The 16,555-nt window shown below is 34.1% G+C and overlaps 1 protein-coding gene across 1 annotated transcript in view; it reads right to left on the bottom strand.

Annotated features, from left to right (window-relative positions):
- ADAMTS6 (ADAM metallopeptidase with thrombospondin type 1 motif, 6) overlaps positions 1-16,555 on the bottom strand; it is a 302,363-nt gene that overhangs the window by 22,810 nt on the left and 262,998 nt on the right. Inside the window, exons 20-21 of the mRNA XM_012664545.1 lie at positions 9,888-10,017; positions 800-1,004 (exon numbers count right to left, since the gene is read on the bottom strand). Coding sequence (XP_012519999.1) covers positions 800-1,004; positions 9,888-10,017 — 335 coding nt within the window. The remainder of the gene's footprint in view (positions 1-799; positions 1,005-9,887; positions 10,018-16,555) is intronic.

Below are 16,555 nucleotides of genomic sequence, written 5' to 3'. Positions count from 1 at the left end.
ATAGTATATATATATATGCGTATATCTTATGCATACTGAGGAGTCAAAAATTAACTACCTCTTACCTCATTTTTCATAATTTTTTTAAGTGCCTCTGGATTATGTTAGGCTATTTGGTAAACATGTATGCCAGAAAAACATTCCATTAAGTCTTCCTCACTGATTATGTAAGTGAAGGTAATGGTAAATTCTGAATTTGACTTTCTGATGTTATAACCCTTAGCTCCATTATTTCTTCCACAGACGCAATAGAAGCAATTAAAATATGTATATATAGATATATCACAAGTGATAATTAATTGATAAAGATTCATATCTAAGAATTATGTAATTAGGCTGTTAAAATACTTGAAAGAAAGATATAAAAAAAGTGTGCCTTCCAATGAGATCCTAGAAAAGGTCATTCCAGGTCTTCAATAAGTTTCAGGGTAAGAAAGGTTTTTGACTCTTCTTTTGAACTTCAATTATTAATCACATATCACTAGTTCTGAACTTGTGATGCTGTTCAACAGTCAGAAGGAGAAAAACTACTTTCGTGAGTACTCACTATAATGTTATTTTAAATTCACTTTAGACTTATTTTTAATCAAATTGATGACTAATTTCTCATTCCCAGACCCAAAAAACCCCTTATTTCCTGGCAAGCAGCAATAAAATATAACACGGCTAAGTCCACTGTCAGGCAGTCCCTTATTTGTTGAGTGCGAAGACGCTCACAGGCTCAGGTGTCATTCAATATTAAATGCTTTGGTATTGATAGTTAAGACATCTCAAAACATATAGCCTCAGATTTCCTTACCTCGGACCAGTCTAAAGCCACCCACTGCGGTGGACATGACTGGTTGTTGCAGGGCTCTTTTTCGACAGGCCGGTGCGTTAAACAACCACTGTAGTCCAGTGTCTCCTCCTCAGAAGGTCCGATCTTCCTGATGCAGAGCACTGCCCTCGTGCGCATTCCGCCGTCACAAGTCTTGCTGCACTCCAACCAATCCCCAATGAACCACCTGCAGCAAGAAGTGGAAGAAACACAGAAGAGCATTTCCTCAGTGCTTCCAGAGATTTTCAGCTGAGCGAAGGCACTCTCATTGATGACCTACACCCTTTTCCTAGAAAAGGCGACATTTCAATGTTGATTGATACAACAAATGGCAAAGGAAGAGCTACTAAAGAAAAGATCACTCACTGTCATTTCCCTTCTAAAGTGTAGTGTATGGGCTTTGGAGCAGGCAGAAACTAGGTTCAAACAAGCTGTGCACTAGGTATTTTTAAACCTCTTTGATTTTTCTCCTTTTTTCTTTCTTTTCTTTTTTCTTTTATTTTTTTGAGACATGGTCTCATTCTGTTGTCTGGATTAGAGTGCAGTGGTGTCATCACAGCTCACTGGAACCTCAAATTCCTGGGCTCAAGCAATCCTCTTGCCACAGCCTCTTGAGAAGCTAGGACTACAGGCCTGTGCCACTATGCCCAGTTAATTTTTCTATTTTTTGTAGAGACAGGGTCTTGCTAGGTTGCCCAGGCTGGTCTCAAATTCCTAGCCTCCCAAAGTGCTAGGATTACAGGCATGAGCCATCACACCTGGCCTTAATTTCTAAAATGAGGATAACAATTATCAATGTCATAAGACTGTCATTAAAATTAAATAAGGTAATATATATAAAGCTCCCAGGGGTGTGCTGGGAAATGTTTAACTGGCTCTTCATTGTAGGGAGGGAGTTCTGATTTGTGGTGTTTGCCAATCTTTGTAGTGTAAAAACTTCACTATGGCCAATTTTAAGCTACCAGCATGACATAATAAACATAAACAAGAGAAGATATGCTAATAATAGGGTCTCATGAACCAGTACTAGCTGGCTTCAGTACACCACTGAATGCTTCTAACATAGTGTCTGGCATATAACAAACAAGAAACTGTAGCTATTTTTATTATTACATCTAATAAAATTGAGGCAGGATCTCCCATAATTAAGGATTTTATGCTAAAATCATCCTAAAAGAGCTGGGGATTTGTTTTCTGATTTCCAGAAATGAATTTCTATGAAGATAGAAGGATTTTCATGTCCTTCCAGGGACAGCGAAGGCCAGGTCTCCACCCTCAGGACATGGGAGTCTTAAAACACCTTCAGCAAGAACAGTCTCTGAGCCAGCTCTATGAAAACATGGAGATCCCTTGTTTTGGCCCCATTTGCTCCTACGAACAGCCTATACACAGCTCATGTGGGAAGAAACTCAAAAGTCAAACAAAATGAACATGTCTCACATTTATAGGTATGCTACTCCTTTTCCCTAAAGTCATAAATAAACTTTCATATATATATATATATATATTATATATATATATATATATATATAATTTCAGGATTTTTCTTTCTTTCTTTCTTTTTGGTAATACTTCTGCAGAACTCACTCTCCTAGACACATCAATTGGTCCAAGGGATGTGAATCATGATCTAAATCAGGCCAATGAGGATTCTGCTTTAGAATTTTTATAGCTCTACTAGAGCAAAAGGGACCCTTTCCTTTCTGGTCACAAAGGTATATAAAAAGATTAGTCTAGAGTTGCAGTGGCCACGTTCCCTGTCAAGTGGAATTAGCTGATTTGAAAGACTACAGAGGAGCTAGAAGATCCTGATGGTGTTTGAGTTCTTGATTCTCTAGCCATTCCTCAAGCTAGATCTTCTCTCAGCTTTGTTACATAGACCTTATGTGCAGAAAGAAGCCAACCCACGTGAAGTTTTGTTACTTGCAACTAGAGTCTTGACTGATATATTATTGTATTTAATTTAATAAGTATTTTCTGAATGTCTACTATGTTCCAGACATTGTGCTTTGTTTTATACAAGAAAGTAAGACACAGTACTAGAAAAAAAGGTTCTCCAAAATCATGAAAAGAGAAATGATGGATCCAGGATTAGATTCCCCCATCAATTGCTATTTCAACTACATTTCATTTTTTAACATTGCTGAACAGTAAAATCTAGGTCACAAACATGAGGTCACTAGCCATTTTCTTTACTCCATAATTACATATCATGCAGCTATGATTTATAATTAATCAATAGATATGCTCATGCTCTTGGGTAGGAGACTGCCCAGAAGAATATGGAAAGCTTAAGGATAAATTTCTCACTATTTCTGTGAGCATAGCTCCATTGTGCCAGTTTTGTATTTGGAAGATAATACCTTAGTGAAGTCAGAGTACAAGCAGCCTACATTTGAGCCTGTACTCAGCCAACTAAGCCATATGGCCTTTGTTCATTATCACTTGTATTACCTTTATTTATACAGGAAATCAGCATTTAGAAATATCATAGTTAACCAGTTTTTCAGACTTAAAATATATTTTGTCAAAATCTACAAATTTTCAACCTAAAATTCATTCAAAGAATGACAATTTAATCTTGAATTTTTTAAAATCATACATTAACATTTCTTTCTTGTCATTTTCCAAAGGAGGTTTAAAGTGATTTTCATATTTCCTTTCTGTTTTCCACAGATGAACATTACCCCAAGTTGTTAGTACTATTTTTGGTAAGGAGGAATATGTGTACGGAGAATAATAACTTGCATGCCAGCCATAGTGAAACTCTGATTCAATTCGCAACAGTGATTTCATCACCAAGATTAGGGGATAAAACAGAAATGTGTATAGCTCAGTCACACAAAGTTCAGTCATGCTACCTCCAGCCATGATCTCATTAAGTCTCATAATGTAAGAAGGACGGAGGCCTTCAAATTAAACACAGGTGCTCAGAGTAACAGCAGTGATTGCAACAGGAGGTATTGCTGTTTTTTTGTTGCAAGGGGTCAGGGCCACCTCTGCTTTTTTGTTCTTTGTCCCCTCTTTTATTGCCAACCATCTTGCCTCAGAAACCTAGCCTGATGTATCACTCCAGCCTTCAATTTGGAATGTATGAAAGTAAAAGTATTCATCACCCTCCCCATGTCCTTTCTGACTTTAACTCTGATTTCAGACTTCACATTCAGTCCCTGTTACATCTTTATTGCTCATCATATCATCCCTTCCCAAGTCACTCTGAAGGATTAAATCACACCCTAGTTATGTAAATAGTTTTGCAATTCTACCACTGCAATTTCTTGTCTCAGTTTCTCCATTCTCCTGTCTAGTTTAAGACATACTGCTTCCTTTATCTTCATTCTCCATATATTTGACCCTTTGATGGCATTCTCCCTATTTCTCTGTCTTTTATTCCTCCTCTAGATTCAGTGGTAAAAATATGAACACAGAAATTTCCTCTGGGAATATTAACTGCTGAGTGGTTACAGCCTGAACAATCCCAGGGCTGTTTCTTTCTGAGCTCTTCCCAACACCCAGTGATCAAACTGTCTTCATCCTCACAAGTGCCTTCATATTCATTAGATGCTAACAATTAGTGGGATTTATGTTTGAATGTCTGAAATAAGAGTGGTTTGCTAACACCCTCTGTAATTTGGTCTACAGTCTCAGTCTCTTATTATTATCAATGATAACATTATTTGGAGGAGGGAATAAGAAAGACACTATAAAAAATTTGCCCCAACCTTGGTAAACCATAATGTTTTGAAGAAATAATCCATCATAAAACCAGATTATTTTTGCCTTTTAATTTAAAGGAAAATGTCAGAGAATATGAAAATAAACTGATATTAAATATTTGGATTAAAAGAGAGAGATTTCCTAGCCTTTATTAACACAACAAAGCAAAATTTAAAAAATCTTCAGAATTTGACAATTACATCTTTAATCAAAGAGAAATTCAACTATATAACATATTGCTTATTTACAAAGACACTAAAACTTTCCTAGGTTTTAAAATAATTTTTAGAAAGATTATCAAAACAACAACAAAAAGAATTTCTTTAATTCCTCAGCTAATTGGAACATGAAACTAATATTAAGCAGAACTCTCTATGCTATAAACATTCCATAGTCGAGGTTTTCCTAAATTTTAAAAAGTCAAAGTAATAAAAATGTCTGAAGTTGTAGCAATTGAGAAAGTGAAGCAATCAAAATTAGATGTATTAAAGTGCCACCAGACATTTAATTTGTAACTTACAAAGTTAGTGATGTCTGGTATAATGGGAAAAACATCACTGGTGATTATCATGCCCTCATGTGTTAAAATGCTGGGCGTTGGCCTAGATGATTTCTATGATTCTTCCCAGGTCTTAAATTTTATAGTTTTATAGACCACTCTGATGAATATTTTTTTAAACTTAAAATAACAGATTATAGTTGTCCATGGGTGAGGTCCAATGACTCAAAATAATTGTTAAACATTAAACCATAAGAGATACCATTAAATAAAACCTAGCCACTAGACAAAAATTAATCTCTTCTCACTCTGAGTTTCCTTTAGCATCTTTGCTTGTAACTCTTATTGTTTTTATCATATTTTGTTTTGTACTATAGTTATTTTTATATGTATTTGCCCAATTAGATTATCCTTAGGAAAAAAAATGGATGATTTCTCTCAAAGTACCGTGCCTTCCATTGGTATTATAGAGATAAAAATTATAGAAGGACTACTGAATTCAGTAAGTCTAATTTGACTAATAAATGTTTTTTAAATTTTGGTCATAGTATCATTAAAATGTATAGTTCCCTTGTTTTCACCTCTCCAGTTTTCATAATTTTAAAAACCACAGTATCCTACAGGAATAATATTACATATTCGAGGATTCTTTGCATGAGATCATAGGTAGAAATATTCTTACTATTAAAACACAGCTTGGTAAAAACTGAACTCCTAGCCTTTCTCTTTGGATTCCAACTCAGCATTACTTTCTTTTCTTATGGTGGGGTACTAGCTTCCTATTAATCATACCCTTTTATATCAACTTGTTCCTTTTCTTTTTTCCAATTATTTAGGCCTATCTCACGGTTCCCACTTTTCACTTACAGTCACTTCACCACCTTGACTACTATACTCTTTCTTATGAAAGAGTTGCTGCTATGAGCATGCTAACTTTCCCTAACAAGGCCTCCTCTGAACCTTCAAAGTCTTCCAAATAAATACTATTACTATTTCTCTATCAATGTCCCTTTTGTCTATTCTTTCTAGTATCCTGCCATTTTCTTTACATAATAGAAGGATAAATCTTACTGTTCTGTATTTTTCTATGCTATACTTATAAATTATTTCAATATAACTAAAGACATTTGAAATATTTCATTATTCGAAAAAATACTTCCTGATTAAAAATACCATTTAGGATTTTAAATTAATGACATTGGGAAAAATAATATTTGAAAATAAATATAGGTCTCTTCTTCAAATTAGGCAAATAAATTTCAGATAGATTAAAGATTACATTAAAAATAAGAAATGGAACTTTGAAAGTATAATCTTGGAGTGGGGAAAACCTTTCTAAACATATACCAGTAAAAGAAATAAACAGATCAAAACAACACAAATAATATGGAAAACATGAAAAACTAGGAAAAATATTTGGAACACAGATAAGAGTTAATATCCTTAATACATTAAGCATTCATACAAATCAATAACAAAATGAGAAATAGAACAGGGCAAGAAGATAATAAGTAAAAGAGAAATAGTACAAATGGCCACTGAACATAATTTTTAAATGTTCAGCCTCATCAACAATCCAAGAAATACAAAATAAAATAGCAATTAAATATTGGGGTTTTCCCCTATGAAATAATCAAAGATTGTTTTTTAAAATAATAATACCCAGTGTTGTTCACTTCTGGGAAATAGCATTCTTATATGTACTCTTAGTAGGAGTGTACATTCATACAATCTTTCCAGAGAGCAATTTGACAATGTATCTCAAAGATTAAAATATGCTTCTATATGAACGAGAAATTCTATTCCTATTTATTTAGCATAAGGACGTAATTATGGAGAGCCATTTTAGCAGCAAAAATGGTTAATGTTGTGGTTTGTAGGGAATCAAAAGCAAGAATCAAAAGAATTGAAAGCCAAAATTGTTCAACAGTGGAATACTAATTTAAATAAACAATGACATACCTACTAAACCTTGTTGAAGATATTTAATGTTCAATATATGTTGAGAACTGACTCCAAAGCATCTAAATAGTAATAATACCTTTCTGTTACACACATGTGCCTATGTATACATAGAAAAAAGACTGGAAATATATACATCAAAATACTAATGGTGGTATTTTAGGGTTTTTTATCTTCTTTTTGCTTATCTGCCTATCACATGATTATCTTTTAAAAAAACACCTATCTGCTTTCTTCACACTCAGGTAGACTTACTGAATTCAGTAGTCCTTCTATGATTTTTATCTCTATAATACCAATGTCTACTGGGAATCTCAGATGGTCCCTGACTTATGATGGTTTGATTTACAATTTTTCCACTTTACAATGGTGTGAAAGCAACAGACATTCAGTAGAAACCATACTTGGAATTTTGAATTTTAATCTTTTCCCAGGCTAGCAATATGTAGTACAATACTCTCTTGTGATGCTAGGCAGCAGGAGTAATCTGCATCTCCCAGTCAGCCACCCAATCACCAGGGTAAACCACTGATACCTTACAGTATGCTGTGTTGCCACAGGGTAAACCACAGATACCTTACAGTATACTGTGTTGCCACATGACACTGCTCAACTGTAGGCTAGTGTAAGGGTTGTGAGTATGTTTAAGGTGGGCTAGGCTAAGTTATGATATTCAGTAAGATAGGTGTGTTAAATGCATTTTCAACTTACGATGGATTTATTAGGATGTAAGCCCACTGTAAATTGAGAAGCATATCTGATAAGCATTCTGAAGAAATAAGATTTCTTTTGTCATCGTCTAAATTCAAAGCAATAAAGAAGAAATTTAAAAGGAACTAAGAAAAAATAGACTAATAATGAGTAATATTTTAAATATATGCATTTAGGTCTTTTCAAAAAAGAAAACTGTCACACTGAATTTTCTATCTTTCTCATATTCTCATATTCCCTGTATCTTTCTCTTTTGAATTCCATCCCTCACCTCCAAACTTAAATAAGTAACTTTATTTCAGAACTATGAAAGGAAAGGAGATAGAAAACTTATTTTAATCATGTCAATTATCTTTAAACTGTTGAAAAAGAAATGACTCCAATTCCAGTGTAATACTGAAATCCACAGTTTATGGGATGGAATGACCAATGATTGAAATCTCTAAGGACATGGGACATTTTAAGCATTTAAGTTTAAGCAAATGAAAAAGCTTAGGCCAAAATAAAACAGGTATGACCAGGCCCACTCAGATGTCCTAAAAGGCTGATCAAATATAATACTGCCAAATATAATACTTAAAATCTTGAGTGTCACAGAATTAACTGTAGTTGAGGCTCGCAATTACATGAAAATATACTGAAGTTACTGGAAACATGGGAAGGGACAAAATTGGCCCATGGATTTTGAGCATCACTTTGTTTTACGTATTTTTCAGTTTCCCTTGAGATAAATTTATAAAAATCATTGCAGAAAAGAGGAATATGAAAAAAATTAAATAATTTATCTTTGTAGTAGATATGATAGGTTACATTTCCACACTTTCCCATGCCTGGATTTTAAGGAATTAGATCTATGGTACTAACATTTTGAAAAGAACAGATATAAAATTACAAAAGTCTTAGAATAAAAAGTTCTATCACTCTAGATTCCTTGTGCTTGTTTTTTGGTAACCACTACCCTAAACCTTTTCAAGGGACTAATAGTGAATATCACCTTTAAGATTCAAATGTTCGGGCAGACACTGACTTTGGGTAATGAAAGTTCAGAAGGTATTATTGTTTTGGAACAGATATTATGAAATGCACCTTGCTTTAGCCATATTAGGAAACATATTCTTTATCTATTGTTAAGGCTCAGGTTTTTGTAACTATACTGTGGTCATTTTTAGAAAAGGGAATTAATTCATTGTGAAGCTCTTCTCTCTAGTTCTAGAGAGTTTGGGGCATATAAATTCATTTGCTTATCCTTTTTCCTTATCAATTTCATGTCAGGATAATTAGCTAATCAGGTGGATAAAGGTTGATCTGATTTCTCAAACAGAATGAAATGCCATTAACACATGTTTCGTCTTGTAGTTGTCAGGCAAAAATCACTATAAAGACCAGAATTGTCATGATCAGCTCAGCATCCTCTGTCTTTTTTCACATAATCATTGCCTCTTGTTCATCAAGAAACATTTCTGTTCTTGCAGATTATAAAGTATGGCTCACTGACAGCAGATCTCACTTTTAAACCACCATTAAGATGAATGGGCTCTCTCTTTGTGCCTCCCTTTACAAGGAGTTGTAATTGCTACATTAATCAACAGAAAGAGACTGAAGTATACACTTATGCCTGTGCCCAACACTCAGAAGACAGAACTTACAACAGAACTTAAAACTGAGTCAGCAAATTAAAGCACTGATCATTCCATTCCAGAATATTTCTAAAACCTTTCAAAAATCTTTAGGAGGTTAGGATAAATATCTGGAAAAGATAGGAGTGCAAACAAATCACTGTATTTTATTAAATCTAAGACACAATTATTTTATGTATCATTAAGAGAAGGGAAAAAAAGGTCAATTATTATTGTAAGACACCATCAGTTGCAACACGAATCCTAATTTCAGAGAGATTAAAATGTGAAAAGATATGTGCCTTAGAATTGATGAAATATGGTAATTTCCAGGACCCAAATTCACTGAAGTTCCTGCTTTAAAAGAGTTAATAGCTGAAACCTATGGATAAATGAAATCTTTGCTCAGTAAAAAGGACATCGAAATTCCACCATCTAAGATGTTTTCTGCCTTTTTCCCAGTCTAATTTGTTCTTACCATTATGAATATGTTTCCAAATATGAATACATAATATATTCTCTTTATACCTGAAGAAAATAATTCTTCCTTCTTTCCCTTACTTACTCAGGTGGGCAGGGCTCAGTGTTGCAGGCTCTTTGATTTTCAGGTGGCTTACTGTCAGGGTCACAGTAATTGTTCTGCACAATGGAGTTGTCATCCAACCTTTTACAGACCACCTCCTGTCTTTGGACACCTTGAGAAAAGGAGGACATCATTAATTGAAGAGAAGTTTACCTTCTAATAAGTTAGGTATGCATAGCTTTCCTCTGTGGGCAAGCAACCTCACTGGATCGCTGCTGTCTTATCTGTTCCACACTTGACTGCTTCTCTAAAAAGGAGAGAAGTCCTGGTCATTATACTGAAATTTTAGGCAAAATTATTGTTCTCATATTTAGAAACATAACTATTTTCAATCCAGAAAAGAAACTATTGGTAATCTTAAACAATTAGCATTCCCATTTGTATATTCTTCGTGCTTTCCTTAAAAACAAAACAAACTTCAATTCCCCAAAATATCATCAGATAAAATATATGAATATACGTTTCAATGCAAAACAGTGGCTGTATATTTATTTAAAAATAAAACAATAGGGACAAATTTACTTTTTGACGTTTTGTAGGACAAACGCCATCAATTTAGTCTTCGTTAGGAACACATCACATCCACACATTTGTTTTTTTCTTCCATTTATATATTTATCTCTCTAAAAGCCCACTAGTTGTTTAGAATTTAAAGATTGCAGTGGGCTTCTTTGGGATGGTAACCAACTAGTCTGTTTTCTCTAATAGAGTTGGCTTCCTGTTGATTATACCATTATCAAAGAAATACACATACAGTTCATTCAAATATTAACTTACAAAATACTTATCTCATTCCTAAAAATTAGTCTGTGTGATCTGTTTACCACAGCTAAAAATATTCTCATTATAAAATTTATAAAATATTAAATATGTTTATTATTTATTAGCAAAGATATCCACCACAGCTTGCTCACATTTCACAAAATACAAAGACACAAACACACACACACACAAACACACACACACTCCTATTTGTAAACATCCCTGGTGAACAGATTTCATGTACAATCATTTTCTCTTTAGTGTCAAGGAATCAAAAAAAGCAAAGATAGGTAATAGCAGGATATCAAAAAGAAACAAATTACAAGACAATGCTAAATGTTTCAGACCGTATAGAGTAACAGGTTATTCCTGGAAATGGAAATAAAGGCACAAACTAAGCTATGCCCCCCAACTCACACACCCGTCCCTATAAACAGGCCAAATTACCTAGAAAAAGTTGTAAAAGCAGCATTAGCAGTATCCAGGAAATCATAGCTTCACACCTAGCTAATCCCACACAATCCTTCGGTTTTTCTTTTTTTGTTTTTTCCAGTTGTTTTTAAATAACAGTACCCCCCCAAAAGAGTCTGATCACAAATTAGGGAAATCTATATAAAACAGGATCATTCAGTGAAGGAAACTGTCTCCTAAAGAGATAGGCACCAAATGCTTCCCCCAGGGTCACTTAAAGAGTCCTGGAAATTCTGCAGGTGGAAATGCCTCTGTTATCATGTTATACACACCTTTAACTAAGCCCTTTGAATTTAAAGACTGACAGGGAAAACTATCAAATTCACCAAGCTCATGAGACTTAAATCCTGTAGCTTCCACAACAGTGGTGAATAGTTGAAAAAAATATTTTTTATTGCTTGCAGTAACCCAAGGCTCCTACTGATCACCTTCAACAAGTTTTTAGGTTTTCCTAAATCTAGGGGTCTTAAACATAGCCAAACAACTTACTGGCAAAATGTCTCAGAGTATGTATTGTATTCATTCCCTCCCAAGCCCTAGAATAAGCCAAACGATTCAGTTTATGAGACGACAACAGTTTGGAATTTTTTAACTATTAAACTTTAGATTTTTGAGGAAAGAATGATTCACATCAGGCATAGCTGTGATCCATTCACAGATGTTCCATGATATTCATCAGATATCTCCCCGTTGTGTCATTCCAGTGGGCAGATAACTAAATCCATGTGGTCCACCTAGACAGATATCTCTACCATTAGTCATGGGATTCAACTACCAACTCCAACAGTGGCTCAGATTATCCATGCACCCTGGTTCAGTATTTTGCTTCTATCAGGAAGACTAGGCAGTTGTTTTTACAAGTTAGCATGGTTATTTTTTAAAAGTCATTCAAATATGACTATAGTTGAAACAAGAACAATTGGTACTCAATATAGTATCTTGGTTGTTTCTCAGAAAGGGCTAAACATTTTCAACACTACAAAATACAACTGATGTTGATTTATTTCAGTGGCAGAAACATTAATTCAGGTTTTACAGGTCAAGATAAAATTCTGCTTTCTTTAAATTAACTCTAGAAATGTTCAGCTGTAATTACGTTCATTTTCAAAAGTAGCCTTTAATGCAAAAGCAAGGCTTCTGCAATTTGAGTCATAGATGAGATATGCATTAGCAGAGGTGAGATTTATATTTCATTTTAAGATAAATCCTAGCCATGTGTATGTCTTGAAAAAAATTCGCTACTTAAACCTTATTGTTAAAAATATGAAAAAATATACAAAACCACAAGGAACAAAATAAAAATTACCCACAGTCCCATATATTTGTTCTAAATCTTTATTTTCAGGGATATTTTCATATTTGGTAGGACCCAGTAATTAGTTTAAAAATTACATACACACACAAACTAAAACTGCCAGTTGAATGTGATTGGCAGGTCATTCATTCACTCACTCATTCGGTCATTCAACACAGAATAGTTACTAAACATAAGGCATTGTGCTTCTTATGAGATATTGGGCTAAGTGCTAGGAATTACAAACTGACTTAATTTTGGTCATGCCTTCCAGACTTCTTAAAAATTAGGAATTAAGAGTATTTTAGGGTTCATTTCAGCTTCACAGTTTCAGAATTTTTTTATGAGAAATTAAAAGTCTTTGAACAGACAGCTAAAGTTGCTCTATATTTTATGAAGATGCATTTTTTCTTGCATTCATCTTTTGTTGATTTTCTTCTAGAATGTTATATTAGACAACATGGTATTTCACACTCAAGAATTGACTGTACCAGTAAACTATTCCAAATCTTCCTACAACATTGTACTATCTTTTTCCAACAGCATACAAATCTTCCAACTTTTACTCCCACACTTGGCAGGTTTACAGATTTTTTTTTCAAGTCAGTAGCAACAGGATATCTCTGTAAACCAATGCATCTAAATGGATGGATTTTTAAAACACATACTTTCAAATTAAGAAAAATGCAGCAATTTAGCTTTAGAAAGTAGAAAATATGGATCAACTGGAAATAATATAAACTAAGTCAACAAGAGAAATGATTGTGTTTAGATTCTTTTTATATGATCAAGTCTCTTGTACATAACTTCTTTTAAAGTAGTCTGTAAAACATTGCTAAGAAGTTGATTTCAAGCCCTGTCGGGAATAATTATATCCAGTTACATAAAACCACTATGCTTTCAAATCTAAAGACTTATAGTTTATAACCAAAAACATAAAATTTCCACATGAATAGTCAGTATGCACTTAATTGAAAATAAAATTCTGGTGGCTTAGTGTCTATATCCCCTGGAGATAAGCAGATGTTCTGTAGAATTTAATCAGCCAAATTTAAGACTGCAGTAATTATATTTTATTCTTAAACACCTAAAGTTACTGGCATGCAAACTGTATACCTGTTTTTTTGTTAAGTGCAATCCTTCTTTCATGCTTAAAAAAAAACTAATGGCCTCATATTACAAAAGTTAAGTACAAAGATGCCATTGCCAATACATATTTACTTTAAATCCTCTAGAAAAACTTTATCTTGTTTAGAGATTTTTGTTTATCTTTTGATTCTTTGGCATTAAAGAATCAAATATGATGGTCCTTAACATGGAAATGCAACCCTCGCTTTTCGTCTGTAAGCTAAAATTTGTCAGACACTGTATTTAATTTTGTGCCAATAGATAAAAGTTAAAGATCTGTTTGTCCACCAAAAGTTCTCTTATGCAATGGGGAGGAAGAAGTACCCAACTTGAATCACTGCTCTGGTTATACATCAAGAAATGGCTTTTAATGGCATTTTGAAACAGCATATACCACAGGAAAATCAGCGAGAAGTCCAACAAATGGCAACCAAGTCGTAGGTGGACTCCTTCATCTGCTATTTTTACTGTCAGGGGTGGTGATGGTCTAAGTGAGGAACGTGTACAGTCCCAGTCTGAGCAAAGACTCCAGAGGCTGCAGCTCCTCTTCATTTCTTAGCTCCTTTCCAGTCCCTCTACTGCCCTTATAAGCTGCCCAATGCTTTCATGTGTTCCCATCTTTCTCTTCATTTAGAGATTTAAATAATTTTATAAACTCATTTATAACATAATATTTGGCAATATATTGTTTTTCTCAGGACAGTTCACCATTTTAATAGTAGTAGGGGATACTCAATGCACAAAAATTACCACTTGAATTTAACTTTAATACATAGGGTGATATGTGTTAAACCAAGAAGGATGGGACTCAGGATGCTAAAAGGCATGAGAAAGGCTTTCTAGGCCTTCTCCAATGTTCTCATAAGACACATCATTTCAGTCCTAGACCATTCAGTTGATAAACAGGCAATATATAACCACATGTGAGTGAGTCAATAAGGAAAAGAAAGAGAGGTATAAATGTATCCTTGGGATTGATGGGCTAACCAATCTCTAGATAACTTAACCTAGTGGCACAGCACATCATAACTCCCAAGAAACAGTATTCTGAAGAGAAAGGGGGAAAAAGTTAAAAAGTCAGAGCTTGTACTAAAAATGTGGCTGGTGGCTAAGGCAACAATTTGCTTAACCACAGCATCCAAAGTAGCTAGCAACCAAGACAACACTATATAACCACAGTATACAGAACATATGGCCAGCAATATTAATTTAATCTAAACCTTTAGTGCAGATAGCATCCAAAGAGTAACAAGTGCCAGGAAAAAAAATGTCTCTCTGCTCTGCCTTTCACTGCTGGAATCTGGCTTTTGTGCCGTGTGATTATTGGCCAAACACAAGCATTTGCAGGGCAGAGCAAAGCCCATCTGCCTTGGATCTAACAGCTGGCACCCAGGGTATCCAACCAGCTCCACCCATGTGGTTCCTTCTTCTGAAGAGTCTCTTGCTAGTTTTTATCTTCCAAAGCCTTCCCTCCTCTGCCTTTCCCTCTGTTCTAAGCAAAACTAGATGTCCTACGAAAATATTAGATGATCAAAAGGAAAATGTGGCTCTAAAAATATTGTATTTTTCTACAGCAACGTTTAGTGATGGTAAGGCAGGATGGAGCATACATATACTGAGTTTGTTTGAAATAACACTATCTCTTAGAGGGAATTCTTATTATTCATTAGATATTAGCAATAATCTCTTCCATAAAAAGTGTCTAATTTAACTCATTGAGTTCCTACTATGTCTAAAGCATGGTTTTTCATTATTATAAGGGAGAAAGTGAGTAAGATAGTCTTGACCTCAATGAGATTACATTAAAGTGGGGGGGGGATAAGGCAAGTATCATTATAATTATATTCCATGATGGAAGATACCTTATCTAATGAAACAGTGCATTTTCACAGCTAATATTTTTAGTTTTACGGTCCCCCTATTTTGTTTTTTTGCTGTCTGATTTCTCTTTCCCAGATCCTCACTGATATAAAAAACTCACAGCCAAATGACTGTGATATCACTCCCCTTTCACTTTATCTTGTACCTGTGTTTTTCCTCACCCCAACTTCTGCCACATTTAGTTACCTCTTTTTGAGTTCTAGGTGGTTTAGGTAAATGACCAAAGGCAAGTTTTCATTCTCCTTTGTAAAATGAGACAATCGAATTAGATAATTTCTAATGTTTTCTCCAGATCCAAAATTCTATAAAAGTTGTCTCTTCTTCTCTCCTTCCACATTCCACCCATTCAACATTTTTTTCCATCACTTCTCTTTTCCTTCTGTATCTGCTTTTTCCTTCTACTCTACACAATAAGAAGTCTAGAAAAAAGGGATCTGCTACTTTATATTTGGTTTTGTAGTCTTGTTTCAGTGTCTTGAGTCCTTACCAGTGTGAGGTACACATCAAAGGAGTTAGACATGTCAAGATGCAGAATAATAACTACAAATAGGAATTTATAAAAGCCAAGTTTCCTAATATAAAGAATTAAATCATATTATACTGGAAAGTAATTTACATGATCTTTAGTAGGAGCTTGTTTTAGATATTTTATTTAAAATTATAACGGAGTTAACAATGTTAAGAGTACAAGGCCTTGAGCTTCTTCCACACAGTGTGATGTACTAATAGAGAGGTTGTTCTTTTAAACATATGTAAAATCCCTTTCTCAGAACCAAAGAATAAATATTTCAGATTTGAGTTAAAATAAGGATACAATTATAAACAAGTTGTATAGCTTTTAAACAAAAATCTTCATTTTCTTCAAGTAAAAATAGAAATAGTAATATCATAAGGTCCTGTAAAGTCAGAATAATGATGCTTACCATTATAAAAGGCTCTATTTTTTTCCTAAAAGATTTTATGTATACTACCTAGTAAAGATGTATCATGTTTTGATTGTTAAAAATGCTATTTTGAACAGCATTTTTGTGATGCAAAACATGACCGGTGATACACAGATCATTAATACAACACGAATGCACTCAAACTTTGGTTTCAGCCTTACCTAAGTTTT

The sequence above is a fragment of the Propithecus coquereli genome, unplaced genomic scaffold (genome assembly GCF_000956105.1).
Source record: "Propithecus coquereli isolate 6110/MARCELLA unplaced genomic scaffold, Pcoq_1.0 Scaffold9, whole genome shotgun sequence".
In the NCBI taxonomy this organism is placed as follows: Eukaryota; Metazoa; Chordata; class Mammalia; order Primates; family Indriidae; genus Propithecus; species Propithecus coquereli.
Note: the sequence above shows the minus strand (reverse complement) of the source record. Positions and strands in the feature narration are given on the sequence as shown.